Genomic DNA, 21,082 nt, shown 5'->3' on the forward strand with positions numbered 1-21,082 from the left:
AAGCTAAGTGTATAAGGTGAATGTGCACAGCAGTGAGTGTGTAGATGAGTATGCACAGCAGTGAGTGTGTAGGTGAGTGTGTACAGCAGTGTCAGATGAGTGTGCACAGCAGTGAGTGTATATATGAGTGTGACAGCAGTGAGTGTATATATGAGTGTGCACAGCAGTGTCAGAAGAGTGTGCACAGCAGTGACTGTGTATATGAGTGTGCACAGCAGTGAGTGTGTATATGAGTGTGCACAGCAGTGAGTGTGTAGGTGAGTGTGCACAACAGTGTCAGATCAGTGTGCACAGCATTGAGTGTATATATGAGTGTGCACAGCAGTGAGTGTATATATGAGTGTGCACAGCAGTGAGTGTATATATGAGTGTGCACAGCAGTGAGTGTATATATGAGTGTGCACAGCAGTGTCAGATGAGTGTGCACAGCAGTGAGTGTATATATGAGTGTGACAGCAGTGAGTGTATATATGAGTGTGCACAGCAGTGTCAGAAGAGTGTGCACAGCAGTGACTGTGTATATGAGTGTGCACAGCAGTGAGTGTGTATATGAGTGTGCACAGCAGTGAGTGTGTAGGTGAGTGTGCACAACAGTGTCAGATCAGTGTGCACAGCATTGAGTGTATATATGAGTGTGCACAGCATTGAGTGTATATATGAGTGTGCACAGCAGTGAGTGTATATATGAGTGTGCACAGCAGTGAGTGTATATATGAGTGTGCACAGCAGTGTCAGATGAGTGTGCACAGCAGTGAGTGTATATATGAGTGTGCACAGCAGTGAGTGTGTATATGAGTGTGCACAGCAGTGTCAGATGAGTGTGCACAGCAGTGAGTGTATATATGAGTGTGCACAGCCGAGTCAGATGAGTGTGCACAGCAGTGAGTGTATATATGAGTGTGCACAGCAGTGAGTGTATATATGAGTGTGCACAGCAGTGAGTGTATATATGAGTGTGCACAGCAGTGTCAGATGAGTGTGCACAGCAGTGTCAGATGAGTGTGCACAGCAGTGAGTGTGTATATGAGTGTGCACAGCAGTGTCAGATGAGTGTGCACAGCAGTGAGTGTATATATGAGTGTGCACAGCAGTGTCAGATGAGTGTGCACAGCAGTGACGCCAGTGCTACGTGCCTGTAGTGTCTGTACCTGGGTAGAGGGAGCTCAGAGTCTTTCCTCCACACACAGCAGCTCCTGTGCTGGAATGAAGGGACGTTTCTGCTGAGCCCCAAGATCAGTGGGGTATCCATTGTGGTAAGTACCTGCCCCCCCCCCTTTAACCCCTTCCTCACTGCTGTGCTGTTTGTGGTAAATACCTGTCCCCCACTCCTGGGTAACCCCATCCTCTCTGCTGTCTGTGTTGTGCTGGAGGATGTGTTGAGGATGGGGATGGTATTTGGTGTCCTCTGTCCTTGTCATTACTGCCGTAAACCAATTAGGGGCACATAGGAAAGGAGAGAAGAATAGCGAGGGGAACAGACGAAAGACTAATACAAACCAGGGAAGCCAACGCTAAACACGGGGCTGCTCTGCGCACCGGCGCAACTTACGCGCAAAATATCCGCGGCATCAGCAAGAGCCTAAAACATCCCCAAACCACAAGACCCCTCTATATCCCCATATAACAAGCAGAGGCCACAGCTGGATAGTGATGTGTCCCAGTGTCTGTGTATGGTTGTGTTACTATCGCTCCTTTCCTACAACCTGTTGTATTGTATTTAGTATATTTGTTGTTTTTCTAATATTGGCTACAATGTATCTTATCATGTTACTGATTTATGTCACAACTAATACAAGTGTAACAATGCGAATATGTTATAATGTCGGATATGGTTGTATATGGGTTTGGATATACCGATATGTATATAATATATAATACATATCTCTATATAAATGTAGATATACATAGAATTAAATATGATAAATTATTATCCTGTAGAATTTTTTTTTTTTTTTGCTTATTAAAATACAGCAAATTTCCCTGCAGTACCGCAGCTAACAATACAATGGTAACACCATCCGACTACATCTTACACTATTGTGCGGTTATATAGTCGTGTCGTCGTACGGAATATACACGCGACCCCTCGTGTGTATATAGAGATTTCTCTATATATGTATATATTTATACACACCTATATACACTGTACAGACAGGTAGATATAATAATAGATGATATGACAGAGCCTGTGTGTGCTGGTGCGGGCTCTGATCTGTTCTCTGGAGGGACGTGCAGATAAATTGGGCAGAAGACTTGTGTAACCAGCCGTGTGAATGAGGCAGGACTGGGCTTAAGCCGATACACAAGGTCGTGTGCGAGATATTTCATGTCCCGTTGAGTGAATTAATGAAATGAATAAAGGCCAGGCTGTGCCCTGTCAGCTGCTCCCCCTCCACCTCAGCACCCCCATACAGGCACCGGCACAGGGAGGGTTAACAATCTGGGAGTGAGAAGCTTTAATCCCAATCTAAACATGTAATCCAAGCATCACTTATCAGGGGCTGCCCGGGCAGCAATGACAGATACCTGGCACATAACTCAGCGGCTCTGGTGACTTTATTGTGGCGAGTGACACATTGTACACACATAGCGATATCCTCCGGCGATAGAAGGATAAGAGGGGGCATCACCGGGACTGCACTGCCAGGACAAGCCGGTGCCCATCCTGTAATAATAGTGAGATGTAAGTACAGTATAAACCTGTCCCTGTATCCGTGTATCTGCCCTGTGTCCCTGTATCTACCCTGTGTCCCTGTATCTACCCTGTGTCCCTGTATCTGCCGTGTCCCTGTATCTGCCCTGTGTCCGTGTATCTGCCCTGTGTCCCTGTATCTGCCCTGTGTCCCTGTATCTGCCCTGTGTCCCTGTATCTGCCCTGTGTCCCTGTATCTGCCCTGTGTCCCTGTATCTGCCCTGTGTCCCTGTATCTGCCCTGAGTCCCTATATCTGTCCGGTGCTCACTGATACAAAGTATCCAGCCTGAACCTGACACAAAGATACTTTATTATTTGCGACTTTTCCTCATTCTTGTCCCATTCACACTGATACATCACCTGCAGAAATAAGAAGTGACCACAAGCCTTTCTAGTGAAGACATTTATTGTATATTTCATGAAGATATTTATTCATTGCATCAACAGTAAAGACTGAGACTGTTACATTGTATACAGTGAGGAAGGGTCTGTGCAGCAGCAGAGGGTCCCCTGTGTTACCATTGTCGTGTTGCTGGTTTATAGGGTGAGAGGCGAGGTCTGTGCAGGGGGATAATCCCTAATATTAGATATGACAGGAGCAGCGATGGAGAGAACTATATAATATCTACAGAATTGTTACACATGTGACTGCCTAACAGGGTGCAACCTGGATATAGCACAGGTCTGGTCAGCTACATAGTCATAATGGAGTCCTGTACTATATACTGCGTGTGCGTAGATGGGTACTATATAGAAATGTACAGAATTATCACGTGAGTCTTATTTGCTATATAGTAATACTGATGTCCTAAACTATATGCAGGGTGGGATATATACATAGTTGTTATATATGTCCTGACTGCCAGGGCAATGACAATATTACTGCTCTGGTGTGCTATATAATAATACTGGAGTTCTATATCATATGTATGGTGTGTTTAGGCCGAGGGGGTACGATATGATATATACATCATTGTCATATATGTCCTGACTCCCTGTAAATAATAGGGCACTAGCTTGCTACACACAAATACCGGAGTCCATAAACAGCACCTATACACAATTGTCATATATGTCCAGATTTCCAGGGGTACAATCTGTGCACACTACCTGTCTGATCTGCTACAAAGTAATACTGGGGTGTAAGGTGGATACATTGTATTTGCAGCTACCCCATTACCAGCGCTTATACTGGCAGACCTCTCCAGCCTCACCAGTCCTGTGTATATGTCTAATATCAGGGACTCACCTAAATATTCCTTATCACCAGATGCAGTTTGCAGTTCCACAAATGATAAGGGGGGTCTTCATTTTGCAGTCTCGGTTCCAGTCCAGCTTCTCTCTCTCCCAGTGCCGCTTCTCTCTCTCCCAGTGCAGCTTCTCTCTCTCCCAGTGCCGCTTCTCTCTCTCCCAGTGCCGCTTCTCTTTCTCTCTCCCAGTGCAGCTTCTCTCCATCCCTGTCCAGCTTCTCTTTCAGTGCAGCTTCTCTCCTACACCCTAAGACAGTTCCTTCTCCCTCCGTGCTGTCCAGGGCTCAGGCAGAGACTATCAGTGAGCTGTGAGTGCTATGTCCGCAGGTCCCTGGTTCTCCTTCCTTCTCCTAACACAGAACCTCTGTTTCTGCCGCTGTATTTCCTCCTGACTCTATGGGGAGTTAACCTCTGCAGCGCCGGCCAGTCCTCCCCGAATCTGCCTGATGCTAATAAATAGCACATCATACAAATATGACTCCTTCCTGCCCTCACCAGCACATTGCATCTTATACTGTTACAAGACTCTAACAGGAACTTTGGAATTAAATGATCGATTTGCAATGGGAAGGGCCAGCGCCGTGCACTTCATTCAAACCAATATAATAAATTGCAAGTTCTTGTGGTTAGGATTAGAGCTGTCACGTTGATGCCTTCAGCCTATTCTCCTACAATAACACTCATTATATTCTTAGCTCCAGTGCACCCAGTTCTTCTCTTGGACTTCAGAATCAATACTAATAAGGATTTCTCACTTGTAGCCACGGGCTGATAGGAGTTTTATTTTAAAAAAAGAAAAAAAGAAAGAGAAAACTTCATTTCGTTGTAAATTTGGCGGAGCTGGTGACGTCAGAGGCGTCTGGATGGCTGCAATGGCGGACTAGAGACACAGCATCAAAAGCCTCCTATTACCCAATTACTAACTTTCAGCCCTTTAAATCCCCCCCCCCCCTTATGTGAAAAACACACAAATCTAACAAAGGGTCCAGTCCGGCCCAGTCAGTAGTGTCCCTTTTTGTAAACGTGCCCCTCCCTCAGCCTGAACACTCCCTATAGTGATCCTCACCCGACTTTGGGTCACCACAATACAAACCACTATTAGCATTAACCCTTTCACTGCCAGACCGGTATGATGAGGTCTTTAACAAGATTGCTTTAATTAGTTGTGTGTCTCTGGGGTTTGGGATTGTGAACTACAAAGTGTCTATCTGCATATTCTAATATTTCTTTGTGTAGGGTTTGTCCTTATAACCATATTGTTTATGTGTTAATTCACACAGGACTGGTCTGGTTACGGACTATTCAGCTCAGGGGCCTAAACCTACAATACACAGGGCCAAATGCCTGCCCTGTACCATGTGGAAAAAAATAGTCCTCTAATAGACTATTCTAAATATACACAATGATGTCAGGGAAACAATGTACTATATTACCATATCTGAAGTGTCTCTATATGTATGGAAATGTGCCAGGCTCTAAATGTGTTTAATATCTATGTCTTCTATCTATCTATCTATCTATCTATCTATCTATCTATCTATCTCTCTCCTATCTATCTATCTATCTATCTATCTATCTATCTATCTCTCTCCTATCTATCTATCTATCTATCTCCTATCTTTTTATCTATCTATCTATCTATCTATCTATCTATCTATCTATCTCCTATCTATCTATCTATCTATCTATCTATCTATCTATCTATCTATCTCCTATCTATCTATCTATCTATCTATCTATCTATCTATCTATCTCCTATCTATCTATCTATCTATCTATCTCCTATCTATCTATCTATCTATCTATCTATCTATCTATCTAATATCTATGTCTTTTGGTCTATCTTATCACTTCATATTTAATATATCTATTATACCTTTCAGATAAATAACTAGAAATACATGTGTGATGGAGATCTATCTATCTCTTACAGAAATACCCATTATCGATCGATCTATCTATGTATTTATCTATCTATATATGTGGGTATATCTATCTATGCACTTCTCTGGATCTTATTCATCACATTTCTACACAGATCACGTTGTTTGCATACATGACTATCGCTAATTTAATTAAATAGATTTTTTTATATTATTATGTTCGGAAGTGTCTTTATAGGAACTTGCAAAAATTCTATATTTTGGTTGGTTCAAAGGATAAGTGTAGTACAAATGTGCTCAGATAGATAGATAGATAGATAGATAGATAGATAGATAGATAATTACAAATAATGTAATATGTTAGATAAATCGATATATATAATAGAAAAAGTTCTAATAATATCAATTTATCAAGCTTCGTAGCTCATCTATCTATCTCCTATCTATCTATCTATCTATCTATCTATCTATCTATCTCTTATCTATCTATCTATTTCCTATCTATCTATCTATCTATCTATCTATCTATATATCTATCTCCTATCGATCTATCTATCTATCTATCTATCTATCTATCTATCTATCTATCTCCTATCTATCTATCTCCTATCTATCTATCTATCTATCTATCTCCTATCTATCTATCTATCTATCTATCTATCTATCTATCTCCTATCTATCTATCTATCTATCTATCTCTTATCTATCTATCTATCTATCTATCTATCGATCTATCTATCTCTTATCTATCTATCTATCCACTTACAATACATGTATAGCCAGTCCTAATGATACATGATGATTAGACAGTATACATGTGGCAATGCAATAACCATTTACAGCATGTATAGTGTATGTAAATCTTGCAGCAGACAATCCCTCCCATTAGTGGATTCACTAATGAACTCCCCCCCCCCCCTCCAGTAATGAAGCCCCCCCTCCCTTTGGGCTCTTTAGAAGTTTGGAGTGAATTAGGGAATGTGGCTTTTCAGGGGAGTGACCAATGGCAGCTTTGGGCTGAGTGGCGGCGCCCTGTGATTGGCTGGCCGGGGGTTATTAGCTGTGCGAGTCTCCCTAGTTCATGTCTAGTGAGTGGAGTCCAGCTGGCGCCAGGGCTGACATAGGATGCTGCGGGATGTTACAGGGGAGGCCAGAAGCAAAGAGGCTGCCATCTGAGTAACAGCCTCCCCTCCTGCCTGCTGTGCCCTGCACTCTGGGGGGACTGCATAGCTGAGAGCTGTAAGTAACTTTCCTCCATTACTGCCCGACCACACGGCTGCACATCTCTCTATACATTGTAACTTCTATGACTATTCCACCTCGCTGTACATTCTATTACTAGTACTTTACAATGTATACATGTACTATGTATAGTAACAGTATATTCACGCTGTCATACAATGTATACATGTACTATGCATGGTAACACTATAGATTTACGCTGTCATACAATGTATCTGCGCCTGGTGTTTTAGAGCCCGGCAGTCACTTTTTCCATGTTGTCGCACAATGTTGTCGGCCTCTTTAGTGACAGTCCTGCAGTTGTGATCGCATGTATCAGCTACCTTATGTCCAGATATGATGGTCCCTTTCCTGCTACTCAGGTCTGAGCTTTTATTCTCCTTGTGTGAGGCTTTACATGCAGCCTGCAGAGATTGGGGCGATCGATGACCGACTGCGCACTATTGTAGTCGGGGAGGGCAGAGTTGGGGATTTGTATGGACAATGTTATGGCAGACACTAACTAGAACTTGTTCTGCACTTCTTACAGGTGTTCCTGCTTCTTCGGTTCGTTTGGGGAACTTAAAGGGAATTGACTTTCACTTTCAGACGCCTGAGTAATACAAGGCTACTGGGATTTGGGTGTATTGGGGAGTAAATAAGCACCCATGATGGAAGTGGCCACCGACCAGCCTCGCTGGATGACACACCATGCTGTGCTTAATGGGCAGCACCCAGAGAGCCACCACCCAGGACTGGCACACAACTACATGGAGCCCGCACAGCTCTTACCTCCCGATGAGGTCGATGTGTTCTTCAACCACCTGGACTCCCAGGGAAACCCTTATTATGCCAACTCTGCCCATGCCCGGGCCCGGGTGTCCTACAGCCAGGCACACGGTATGTATATATGTATACCATGTGTGTATGGGGAACACTAAACCTTAGCGACATCTGTCAGATACTTCCTTCTTTAATGGCTGCTTCTTCTAGTAACCCTTTGCCACTGACAGACCTTATAAGAATTGCTTAAACTATAACCCCTATAGAAGGAGGTGACCTCAATATTATAACCATGCAGAGGGCCTTGTATACTTACAGGCTGAGACTGGGGGACTTGTAGATTTGGGCCTCGGTATTCTGTATTATATGGCTGTCTATAATCTAAACTTCTTATGGTTTCTTATTCATTTCCTGGGGACAACTTATATGTCTTATATATTTCGTTGTATAAAACGGGTACATGGTGCGATAGTTGCAGGATATTCGCATAGTGTGTACTGTGGTGGCATATTGTATGTAATGTTGTTTGATCAGTAATATGTTATGTACATGCCCTGTAGATCATGTGATAGTGTGAGATGTAGCCTCTATCATGTGAGGATACTATGTGTCTACATACTGGATCCTTACAGTCTGGATTATGTTGTATATGGAGATACATTTGTATATATACTTATATAAAGACACTATATGACTAATGGCCGCTTCTTGTGCTCACAGCTCGCCTGACTAGTAGCCAGATGTGTCGGCCTCACATTCTGCACAGCCCCGGATTGCCCTGGCTGGAGAGCGGCAAGTCTGCCCTGTCTGCTGCCCACCACCACAACCCCTGGACCGTCAGCCCCTTTGCTAAGACCCCCCTGCACCACGCGGCCACCGGCGGCTCCCTGTACCCGGGCGGGGGCTCCACAGGGGCTTCCTCCACCTCTCACTCCAGCCCGCACCTGTTCGGCTTCCCCCCGACCCCTCCCAAGGATGTATCCCCGGATCCGGGCAGTGCAGCCTCCCCCAACTCCTCCAGGGTGGAGGACAAGGACAGTATCAAGTACCAGGTGTCCCTGTCTGAGGGCATGAAGATGGAAGGAGGAAGCCCCTTGAGGGGCAGCCTAGGACCCATGGGGACTCAGTCATCTACCCACCACCCCATCCCCACCTACCCATCCTATGTGCCCGCAGCCCATGACTACAGCAGCAGCCTCTTCCATCCTGGCAGCCTATTGGGAGGCCCAGCCTCAAGCTTCACCCCAAAACAGAGGAGCAAGAGCCGGTCCTGTTCAGGTGAGAACCCCAAAACTACCTAACACACTGCTATAACAAAAACTAATCGATAGGGAATGGCTTTACTCCCCAGTCCCCTGTAGACCCCATAAGGTGAACGATTCTTCTAATACCCCTTCATTCCAGAATAATGGAGTATCAGTAACTTTCACCATAGGTTACCTGTATCTCAAGCTATGGTGAGGTCACCTATATATCCCAAATACTGAACCAAGGATTACTAGTACAATTCATCACAACCTCCTCATGACGTCACAGATTCCATAAGGGACAGTTGTTAGATACAATATGTTGTATAGATACAATGTCCGTGCTCCTATATACAGTGTAATGTATACAGTGTGTGCTTGCAGGGAGTGACCAGGAACACACACTGACTGCCACAAGCTGGATATATTTGTTAAACATGGCGGGGATAAATGACTATCAATAGGTGGGCTACAGACCCTCCAGGGGAACTGGCCCGACTACAAGCATGACCTCAGCATGGCAGCTAAAGGACTGGCCTAATGGATTAAATATGACATTACTATTACTAGACATCAGGCCATGAATATACATGAAGAGACCCCCAAACTGCACATAGGAAGAGACTGATCCAGAAATAGCCGACAGAATAGATAAGGAAAAGGCAGAAGGTGGATGTAGAAATATCCTACAAAAAGAGGAGATAGAAAATAATCTCATGTGATTTTTATAATGAATAAAATACAGGAGAGAATTTCTATCTGATACGTAATAATAAGGTATTAGATAAAGATTGTAATATATCCCCGATCATTGTATCTGTTGTGGGTGAGAATGGAGATTGAAGATGAAGATTTTCTATTATATTATATACATTATATACACATGGCTCGGTGGTGTTAGTCACTAAACTCGTGACATCGGGTCATAATATTCTTATAATATTCCTATAATATTCTTATAATTTCCTATAATATTCCTATAATTTCCTATAATATTCTTATCATATTCTTATCATATTCCCATAATATTCTTATAATATTCCTATAAGATTCCTATAATATTCCTATGATATTCTTATATTCCTATACTATTCTTTCCTTACATGTCGCACTTTAGGGATTATTTATTTATTTTTTTGCATTAATTCGCATCAAAACAAAAATGTCAGGGAAAGTTTTATTTTGGAGCCTGTCACCCCTAGGACTTGTCCTTTCCTGCAGACCGGGGCAGAGCTCATCCAGGTCTCCTCTTTATATCCAGACACTAAACATATTATTACTATTATGACTTCACACATTTATTATTTCTTGTTACTTTCCTACTTGGTTTTTGCTCCAGTAACACAAAGTCTCAGGTCTGATCTGATATAAAATGGAGGAGATTTCTTCCCGAATATTTTACAACTAAATCTCGTTATCACTAATAAGTGAGGGGTTTTCCTTATAATAAATCTTATAGGATTCATTATAGAAGCTGATTATTATTATTATTATTATTATTATTATTATTATTACTACAATCGAATTTACAAATAATTAGTAATAAATAGGATATGATTGTCCATCGATAATAATTACCCTATATGGTATTATATATAATAATTACTGAATGTGATACTGTATGTGATATTTCCCCTATGTGATATTGTATATATTGTATGTATAATTTCCCCTGTATGGTACTGTATACATTGTATATAATAATTACACTATATAATACTATATACATTGCATGTAATATTTATCCTATATGATACTGTATACATTGAATATAATAATTACACTATCTGGTACTGTACACATTGTATGTAATATTTCCCCTGTATGATACTGTATACATTCTATATAATAATTACCCTATATGATACTATATACAATGCATGTAATATTTCCCCTGTATGGTACAGTATACAGTGTATATTAATAATTACCCTATATGGTACAGTATACATTGTATATAATATTTCCCCATATGGTACTGTATACAGTGTATATAATATTTCCCCTGTATGATACTGTATACATTCTATATATTTCCCCTATATGATACAGTATACATTGTATTTAATATGGTACTGTACACATTGTATGTAATATTTGCAGTGATGTGACACTTGTAGGTGTTGGGCTATGTTCACACATGTGTTTTGGTGGGGTTATCTTCTCGCCCCCCTCCCCACTTACTGCTGATGTGAGATTTCTGTCTGGCGATCGGTGCAAAAATATTGTGAATTTGTTTTTAAAGAAAGAAATCCGGTTTCTTCGTGTTTCCATTTAGAAGGGAGAGAGTGTGTGAACTGTGGCGCTACGGCCACGCCGCTGTGGAGGAGGGACGGCACCGGCCATTATCTCTGCAACGCCTGCGGCCTCTACCACAAAATGAATGGTCAGAACAGACCACTCATAAAACCCAAGAGAAGACTGGTACGTGCCTGTGGTGGGGGGCTAGTCATAAGAGCGGGGGGCTCCAGACTGTCACTGGCCGGCTGTGGTAGGACTACATCTCCCAGCAGTGGCAGTCACAGGTTGGAGGTGACCTCTCTATGGATTTGTTACTATGTTGCTGAGATTGATACTTTATTATTGGTCCAAGAGCTTGCAATCACTGTCATGTCTATGTCTTAAAATAAGTTCTGCACCTTATGACGTCACCTTTCTTCATGTCCTCTTGCTTCTTATGACATCATCCTTAGGGCAGGGTGTCACTTAGACAGGATCTGATTTTGCTCTGCAGACTGAGGCCACACCTTACGTTTTTTTTGTTATTGCAGATTTTGCAGCAGTGGATTTAGTGTAAGATCTTCCTCCATAGTTTTCATTCTTCTTTGAAGTCACTCTTGGCTTTTGGCTGAAAACACAAAATTCGGGAAATTCTGCTCCTTATCAGCCAAGTGTGTCCTTAGCCTTATCTATCCCCCCAGGGGGGCAGATCATCTCCAAATGGCCCAATACTGCCCATGGAGCAGCCACATACATTACATAGGTAGATGGATTATTTTGACAATTTATCTCCCGACCTGCAGGAATTTGCCTTCTGTAACTGCTGTGGAATTAAAACTAATAATATATCACTATATATATATATATATATATATATATATATATATATATATATATATATATATATATATATACTCTATGTATAACATCAAGTACCATAAACTACTGGACTAACCAGATACAAGTGGAAAAGACCCTGCTGCAAGGTTGCGTGCTGGGAGTTGTAGTTCTGCAGGGACTTACAGTCTATAAGATGTGTTGCATGCTCGGAGTTGTAGTTATGCAGTGGTTTACAGTCAATAAGATGTGTTGCATGCTGGTACTTGTAGTTCTGCAGGGACTCAGTCTATAAAGTGTGTTGCATGCTGATACTTGTAGTTCTGCAGGGACTCATAGGATATGAGATGTGTTGCATGCTGGGAGTTGTAGTTCTGCAAGGACACAAAGGCTATGAGATGTGTTGCATGCTGGGAGTTGTAGTTCTCAAGCTGATGTTGACGCCTGGGCACCCTGCATGGTTCTGAAGCCGATGTTGACACTGAAGTAGCTGCGGAACTACAACTCCCAGGATACAGAAATATACAGAGACTGAAAGCCATGCTGAGAGTTGTAGTTCCACATCAGCTTGAGAACAATGCAGGGTGCCCTAGCTCTTATCAGTCCCATAAATCAGGGGACCACCCTGAGTAATGTGCTGCGTGCAGGAGTCACTGCCTTGTATAGTCTGGAGCTGCAGAGACTTCTCAGTTCTCCTCTGTCCAGGGCTCAGACAATCCCTACATTTTGTAAGCTATTGCTTTGCTTTTCCATGGAGTCACCTCCACACTTTGTCTTTGTTGTATGTGAGCTCATGCTGGAGGTTTCCTATCCGGATATCTGCTGCTGCTGATAAGGAAACCTCCACTCTCTGTTTCCGGACATAAAATAAAAAGTTTAGAGAGTTTACCCTAGGCGAGGCGGCCAATACCTTACAAATAATGCCTGTTAGGGTCATAATAATACATGGAGGGTTTTTTTTCTGTGTTTTCTTGGAAAGGTTATGGGGGGTGGGGGGAAAGAGAGAACATAAAAACATAGCTGAAACATTAACTCCTGCAGTGCCAGCCTGTGTACTGACCTCTAAGTCCTCCAGCCAGGGGGTTAGTCAGAAGGGGAATTCCTTGGAGTCACCCAGAACATCAGCTCTTCTCTGCCTAATTGACTTTCAGGCTTAGAATAGTCTTCTCCCTGGTGGCGGCATTGTGTTAAGAAGCTGGAAAAACAAATTATTAAGGGTATTAAAATACTGCAGTGAATCAAAACCCGCTCAGATGACGGAAGCCGAGAGCTTGTGAAGATTTGTGTAGTTATTGCTCTTATTTGTATCGTCTCAACGTATTCTGCAGGCATTGTCTGTCCCATCTGGAGCTCAATATCTATATCACTAATAAATCCACACTGAGGGATAACAGACATGATACAATAATAGAGATGGGAGGAGATGGCGGAAAGTGAGAGCAAAAAAGATACAAATAGATACAAATGTGAGAGACAAAAATATACAAATAGATACAAATGTGAGACAAAAATGATACAAATGTGAGAGTAACAACTTCTCATAACAGATACAAATGTGAGAGCAAAAGAACTGATAATAGATACAATTGTTGCTCTCACGTATCACATTTTCATATTTTTTTTTTATTTGGGAATCTCTCTAATTCATATGATTGCCCAAAATTGGGGAAGGATAATGGTCAAGGCCACAAAACACTTCTAAAAAATTCTGCTTTTCTGGTGAGCTTTTCATTTTTTGCCTATGGATAAAATGCAGCATTTGCGCAGATAAAATTAGCATTTTCCCCAACGTGTTTTTCTGCAATGTGTGAATCTGATTCAATTTCATTCACTTCACTTGGGCTTTAAAATCCTGTGGGTTTTTCTTGTAGATTGTGAGCCCCATATAGGGATCACAATGTACATTTTTTTCCCTATCAGTATGTCTTTGTAGAATGGGAGGAAATCCACGCCAACACGGGGAGAACATACAAACTCCTGGCAGATGTTGTTCCTGGCGGGATTCGAACCCAGAGCTCCAAGGCTGCAGTGCGACCCACTAAACCACTTTTTTTTCTGTGAGTTGCAATAACGCTGAATTTTTTGTCTGACATAGACTGAGTCACTTGACCATTGGGTTGTGTTGTCTGTGGGGTGACCCTCTTGGATATTTGGGCACCATACAAAGGCCAACCTCTCAGCAGTTTCTGTATCTTTAGCGTTGGGTCATTTTTATAAAATTATACATTTTTAATAAGACATCAATGGATGTAAATCTATAATTTAGTCTTTTTTTCATCTATATGGACAATATAGAATATAGTAACTTATTTCAAGGGGGATGGCTAATATGGTTGGGCCTCACTTGTTTATATGTGTAAGGTTTTTACCAGGTCAAATAAATGTTATTATTTATGCATATGTTTCTCCGCCATATCCATATAAACAATCTAACATGATTTGTCAGCTATAAGACTGTAACAGTTGCATTGTGGATTATTGAGGCCCATATACTGACCTGTATTGATCTGTATTACAGTCAGCAGCTCGGAGAGCAGGGACCTGTTGTGCCAACTGTCAAACAACAACCACAACCTTATGGCGACGCAATGCAAATGGAGACCCAGTGTGTAACGCCTGCGGACTGTACTTCAAATTACACAATGTAAGTCGCCCCTGGTGATGGGATGCATGCTATGGCAGAGCTTGGCTTGCTTGGAATTCAATGAGATTGGTTTCTGTTAGGTGCTCCCCTGGGTAATGCCCCATTCATTCTCTAGCATAGCAATGCCACATCCAATGTGACCTAACAATGCAACAGCTTGGCTAGTGCAGCCCCGTAAAACCAAAGGGAGATGGCGAGACAATGGCCGCACAATCATCCCTTCTCTTTCAATTTGTTGAATTAATTTGGATGCCAATTGTTTAACCCCTCGGCTGCCTCTCCCAGACACATCCAAACCGGTGAGTAAGGGACATAGTATGTGATAAGATACCAAGTATCATCAATTACAGTTTTATTGCACCTTGATGCAATAGAAGCAAAACGAGATTTATTTGTCCCCGAGCAATATTTATTTTACATCTCAATTATATCATTTATTCCTCGGTGTATAATGTAGTCATCGCCTTCAGCAACTCCATTCGTTACCTGGGCACCGGTGACATTACCGAAGCACAATGTGCCACTTGTCTGCGCCTCAGCGCTTTCGTAAATGTTAGTTCAGCCATCGCAAACAGGTGCCAATGGGAGAAAGTAGTGATAATATTTTATATTTCCGAGCTAATCTTTGGCCGCACTCAATAAAATGGTCTTTATCCCCCCCCCCCAAAAAAAAAAATAAAATAAAATAAAAAACATCTGCGGCCTGCTTGATAGAAGGGATGTTATTTGCAGTGCATGCTGGGTAACATCTTAATTGTCAAGGAAATAGCATTAACCTAGCACGTCTATTCCGCAGGAGCGCAGATGTATTGTACATGGTTTAGATTAGGCCGAGTCTGATGTTCTTGTATTCTGTTACAGGTGAACAGGCCCCTGACCATGAAAAAGGAAGGAATTCAGACCAGGAATAGGAAAATGTCCAACAAGTCCAAGAAAAACAAGAAAGGCTCGGAGTGTTTTGAGGAACTTTCCAAGTGTATGCAGGAGAAAGCCTCCCCATTCAGTGCAGCGGCCCTGGCCAGTCACATGGCTCCAATGGGGCATTTGGCTCCCTTCAGCCACTCCGGCCACATCTTGCAGACACCGACACCCATCCACCCTTCCTCTAGTTTGTCCTTTGGGCACCCACACCCATCCAGCATGGTAACAGCAATGGGATAAATATAATTCCTATAGAGACTACATAAGAGCACGTGGGCATTGCCTGGGTTGGCGCCTGGAGTCCTCCAAGAAGACAATGTAGAACTGGCCTGCACCTCGTCTGTTGCATCAGATAGGCACTCACATTGGACTTATCCAGGACTCCTTGGTGGGACCAGATAAGCACTTTCCTCCCCCCCCCCTGGACTGGAAATAGGAATAATCTGTTTTCCACTTGCTGACCAACCCGCAGTGAAGGTAAAAGGTGGACGTAGTGAGATTTTATCTTGTTTTTCTTTCTAAATTACTGTGAATATTGTAAATACATTAACGTCTCTTGTGGGTGGAGAAGACCCAGTGGTAGTTGATGCTGGATTTATACTGCAGACTTGTTACAAATGGACACCTTTATATAGAGAAAACAAAATGACAAAAATCTAAGGCTTAATTTTAAAAAAACAGAAAAAAAAAATATTTATTTTTTGCTCCTGGAAATTTTTTTCTTTTTTCAGTCCGTCTTTTGCCCTCGTTCTAAGGTTCTTCTGATCCCTGATTTTTTTTTTATTTTTGCGCTGCCGCCCTACTTGGACAAGACCACCGTAACGTTTTTGACCCGAACTTAACCCTTCTGCCGCTGAAGGTTTTTTTTTTTTTTTTTTGACTAAACAGCCATGAAAGCAAACAAACATTGCGAATTGTTTTATGTGGTTCTCCGTAAGTGATTTCACCTGGTCCAAGATTTCTAGGGCTTTTTTTGTTGTACTCTTTATTTTTACCGCTCATTGGCTCCGCTCCCCGACATTCTTTGTTTGCACGTGCCAGATTTCCTTAAATTCAGATGATGTTTTTCATGTAACAAAGAAACTATATTTATATCTATACTTGTGACATTTTTTTAAAATTGCAATTCATTCTAAATGGCTTCTTCTATCTGCGCCCCAAGGATCTTTGTTCCAAGAGTTTTAGGTCCTATAAAGCCATTTCAGGACATGGAGGCTACAAATAACACAACAAGTCCTGTGTCCCCATATCTATCATTTTGCTACAAATGTTGCAAATGTATTTTTTTTTTTTCTTTGAAATCTCAATATAATAATGTGAAAATGTAACATAGGCTTGCCCCTTCCCAAATATCTTAATGTTAACAATTTAATATCACAACATTATGTATATATTAATTATTAATCTAAGGGCAAAGCTGGGTGGAGGATAAGATACAGCGATCTACAGCAATGAAGCCATCCACGGACAAGGAAATCTCAAGACATTCACACAATAGATATTTTTTGGGGAAAAAAAAAAAACAAGGGCCAAAGGATGAGGCTTAAGTATAGATGTCATCGGGCAGGCATAGAGGCACACGTTACCAAGAGGGTTGAGGGAATAAAACAAACATAAGGGCCAAAGGATGAGGCTTAAGTATAGATGTCATCGGACAGGCATAGAGGCACACATTACCAAGACGGTGGAGGAAAATAAACAAACATAAGGGTTCGGGATTGCGCCCTAAGGTCCTTTAAAATTTCTTTAAACTCTTAAGCAGTCAGGAAACACTCGGGCAATTGTCCCGATCTCCTGGCTGTACGAGGGGTTAATGTTCATGGTACAAGCTGTACATTATTTTGTACCTTTTATTTTATATATTTTTTTTTTTTATCGGGTTGGGAGGGAAATTTGAAGAGAATATTACTGATACAAGAAAATAAAATAAAAAAATACAAAAAAAAACAAACAAATGAGAAGTGCAATATCTTTGCCAGCCTGCAGTTCAGTCTGAGGCCCGGAATAAATTATTTTGTATCGGTAGCCGCATAAAATGATACAGTATTTTTTTTTTTACCTTGTTTTGTTTAGTGACCTTAAGTTATTGTTGATTCTGTACACTATGTTTATATTATTGTCTGTAAAAAGTGTATGCTATCCTCCTATTCAATGAAGGTGAATATTAAGAATAAAAAACAACAACTTTTTGTGGAATTCTCGATGATCCGTCTTTATTCGCAAATTTATTTTAGTTTACACGTTGGGGGACTTGGGTTCTGTTTTTTTATTTTAAATGTCATGAAAAATCTATGAATTATTATAAATTCTATCAGATTAATGTGAAGCTGGATTTGGGTCATAAAACTGATATAAACCAAATAAATAATTTTTATATAATTTGTTTAGAAGGCTTAATAAGGCGATCAATTCTAATTATAATTTTGGTATAAGGCATGTAAAGACACCAGAGTACTAGCATTTATTTATTATTTTGTACGTGTATTAGTGATGGCAATTCTGAAGTAGTATAGAGAAGACTATGGTAAAAATAAAAAAAATTAAAAAAGAAAAATAAATAAATATATCTAGAGAATTTAACCTTAAAACTAAAACAATCTGGATATAAAAAAAACGCCAAAAAGTTGATTTTGATAAATTATGGATCGTTCACATGTAACAGGTTTGGGTCACACATATATATGTACAGTATATATATATATATATATATATATATATATATTTCATAAAATAGATTCTCTCTCATCCAGAATGAAATCTCACTACTGTCACATGATAAATTCTTACTGACATACACTTTCTGCAGTCAATATCTTACCTTAGCACAATATTTACCTTGAGGTTTTCTTGGAATTCCTCTTATATCTTGGTATGACTTATAAGATGTTTGATAGAGAGAATACACAGGGCCTGCATTCTCATATACACTGACACTGTCTATACAAGACTTTGGGGTTGTTATTTAGTAAACCTGATTATACTTATGTTTCACCCCAGGATTGCCAAAGTGGAAAAAAAATAAGGATATTAATAATGTTATGTGAAATTATTTTAATTTATGTGACAAATAACAAAGTTTGTTAAAACGTTAGGTGTGGTTTATGGCGTTAAACAACATTTCAGCTTAAATAGGATTTAAAAATGTATTTTGTTTGTTTTCAGTAATTTTTAAGGAATTCTATACAATAATGATATCTATCTCCTATCTATTCTATGTATGTATCTATCACATATCTATCTCTCCTATCTATCTATCTCCTATCTATCTATTCTATGTATGTATCTATCGCATATCTATCTATCTATGTATGTATCTATCACATATCTATCTCCTATTTATCTATCTCCTATCTATCTATAATCTATCTATTCTATGTATGTATCTATCACATATCTATCTATCAATCATCTATCTATCTACTATCTATCTCTTCCATCTCTACGTTCTCTTGCTTTGTTCTCGCACTAATGATACTTTTTATTACTACCCTGCACTTATGTTAGAAAACATTGACTAATCCATTGCTTTTCTACCACGTTTTCGTCCTCCAGAGCAGAAACCTATTAAACATGCTAAGACAGTTGCAGTATTTTGTTTCCAGGTGGAACCAGTTCAGCCGGATCCATGGGATGGGTATTCCCAAGTCGACCTCCGCTGTCTTATACCTGAATCCCACATAGAAGAATTGTGCTGAATTCCCCGACCTATAAGTCTCTTATTACATACATTGAATGGACACTTCACTGTCTCTGTGGCAGGACTGAGATTCAGGAGCTTAAAATCTATTAAGACAGACGATCAGGATTCACTCATTGCCCCAATGGCTATCAATAGCATTTACAGAAGAGGACAATTTAGGGCATACAACAAGAACATCCAGAAAAGACTTTATTTTAATCTGACATGCAATGTATCCAGTATTTATCATGTATGTTGAAACATGGCCTATTAGATTAGACTTCAGAGCTAACATCTGTGTAGGAGTCTGTGTTGTAGAAGCCGTCATATTACCAGGAGAATAACTCTGCACACACCACTATGCTTGTCCCATATGATGTAGAATACTAAGAGGGAGCCCAATGGAGTCCATTATAAGTCAGAGCTGCCGCCGTCCATCAGGTGTCCCATGATAAACCAAACCCGAAAAACTCAGATGTGAACCTAGCCTTAAAATGAAATCTTTTCTAAGTTTGTGGATTGTTTTGCGGGGTAATGTCACTGACCCCAAATGAAACTTTGTGCATTATTGTGGGTGAGATGGACCAGGTGGAGATAGGATGATGCTTAGACATTATAGCCATGCATAGGAAGTATAGCAGGATAGCCACATTGAAGAACATCATATGGTAGCATCAGCACTGTCAGTTCTGGGGGTAGATCTGATCCAGGAAAAGATGGGTATCAGCAGACACAAACTGAGAACCACATTTTATTTACATGAAATGTGAGAGTAGGTTACTGAGATATTGTGAAGACAATAAGCAATAGCACTGTGATAATAACCTCTATACCCTCCCATATTACTTTTGGATTGGGGGGGGCGGCATTACTGCCTTAACAATCCACAAGGACGATATTATATGGAATAGTAATGAGTAAAATATCAGGGCACCGTTCACACCACCAGCAATGATTTCAGGACATTGTTACATACCTGGATCACTTTGTATCCACAGACACACATGGGCTCAGATTTACTATTGTAGACACCGATGCAAACATGGCAAAACATTGGGTTTAGAATAAACATTTTCAATATACTAGACAGAGGGTATGGAAACTCAAAAAAGTGGGCATGGCTTGCACCAAGATAATGTCAAAAAAATTCTAAGACGCCATCAGGTTAAGTTTTATTTTTACATCTCAACGGATACAAACGGGCGGCAGTTTATATAGAGACCAATGTAAAAAGAAACAAAACAAAACACACCGCACCCGTTTCCGTCCATTTTTATGCATCTGTTTCTGTCTGTCAAACCAGGCGTAAGTAGATTTCTTTTGTAACATTGATCTCTAGGTAAACGGGTGACTATTAGTTTATTAGTTTCAGCCTGTTTTTTTGCATCCGTTAAACAGACCTAAAAAAACATGTGATGTGAATGGTGCCTAAGGCTATGTTCACATCTGCATCGGAGTCTGCCGAGAATTGATGGAGGAAAAAGTCCTGGACGGAGGGTTTTAGTTTAGAAACGACAGACCCCGCTATAGTCAATGGGTGTGCCGGGCTCTGTGTGTAGCCGCTGTCTTAGTGGTCCGCCTCTATGTTGTTCGGGACCCAAACACTGGAGACAGACACTAGTATGAAGCGACTAGATGGTGGTATAAATGTGGACTAGACCATGGGAAACATGCCAGAGCTGATGTATTTTCGGACTAAGTTTG

At 40.8% G+C, this 21,082-nt stretch overlaps 1 protein-coding gene across 2 annotated transcripts; it reads left to right on the forward strand.

The window, feature by feature from the left end:
- Positions 1-6,929: 6,929 nt before the first annotated feature.
- Positions 6,930-17,896, forward strand: GATA2 (GATA binding protein 2). Of its 2 annotated transcripts, none has more exons than XM_075287681.1 (6): positions 6,930-7,065; positions 7,598-7,947; positions 8,551-9,108; positions 11,323-11,501; positions 14,653-14,778; positions 15,640-17,896. In XM_075287681.1, exons 2-6 carry the CDS (start codon positions 7,716-7,718, stop codon positions 15,937-15,939), a joined length of 1,395 nt encoding a protein of 464 aa, XP_075143782.1. In that variant the 5' UTR covers positions 6,930-7,065; positions 7,598-7,715; the 3' UTR covers positions 15,940-17,896. The 2 variants fall into 2 exon arrangements, with proteins under 2 accessions (XP_075143782.1, XP_075143783.1); XM_075287682.1 differs by having other exon boundaries at positions 11,356-11,501.
- Positions 17,897-21,082: the final 3,186 nt, after the last annotated feature.

This window comes from Leptodactylus fuscus, chromosome 9, assembly GCF_031893055.1.
Source record: "Leptodactylus fuscus isolate aLepFus1 chromosome 9, aLepFus1.hap2, whole genome shotgun sequence".
NCBI lineage: Eukaryota > Metazoa > Chordata > Amphibia > Anura > Leptodactylidae > Leptodactylus > Leptodactylus fuscus.

What these genes read in the sequence shown, in the direction of transcription:
- GATA2 (XM_075287681.1), top strand. Translation starts at nt 7,716, where the DNA reads ATGATGGAAGTGGCCACCGACCAGCCTCGCTGGATGACACACCATGCT. An exon ending in GTCCTACAGCCAGGCACACG is followed by an intron (nt 7,948 to 8,550) that starts GTATGTATATAT and finishes TTGTGCTCACAG; the next exon opens with CTCGCCTGACTAGTAGCCAG. An exon ending in CAAGAGCCGGTCCTGTTCAG is followed by an intron (nt 9,109 to 11,322) that starts GTGAGAACCCCA and finishes TTGTTTTTAAAG; the next exon opens with AAAGAAATCCGGTTTCTTCG.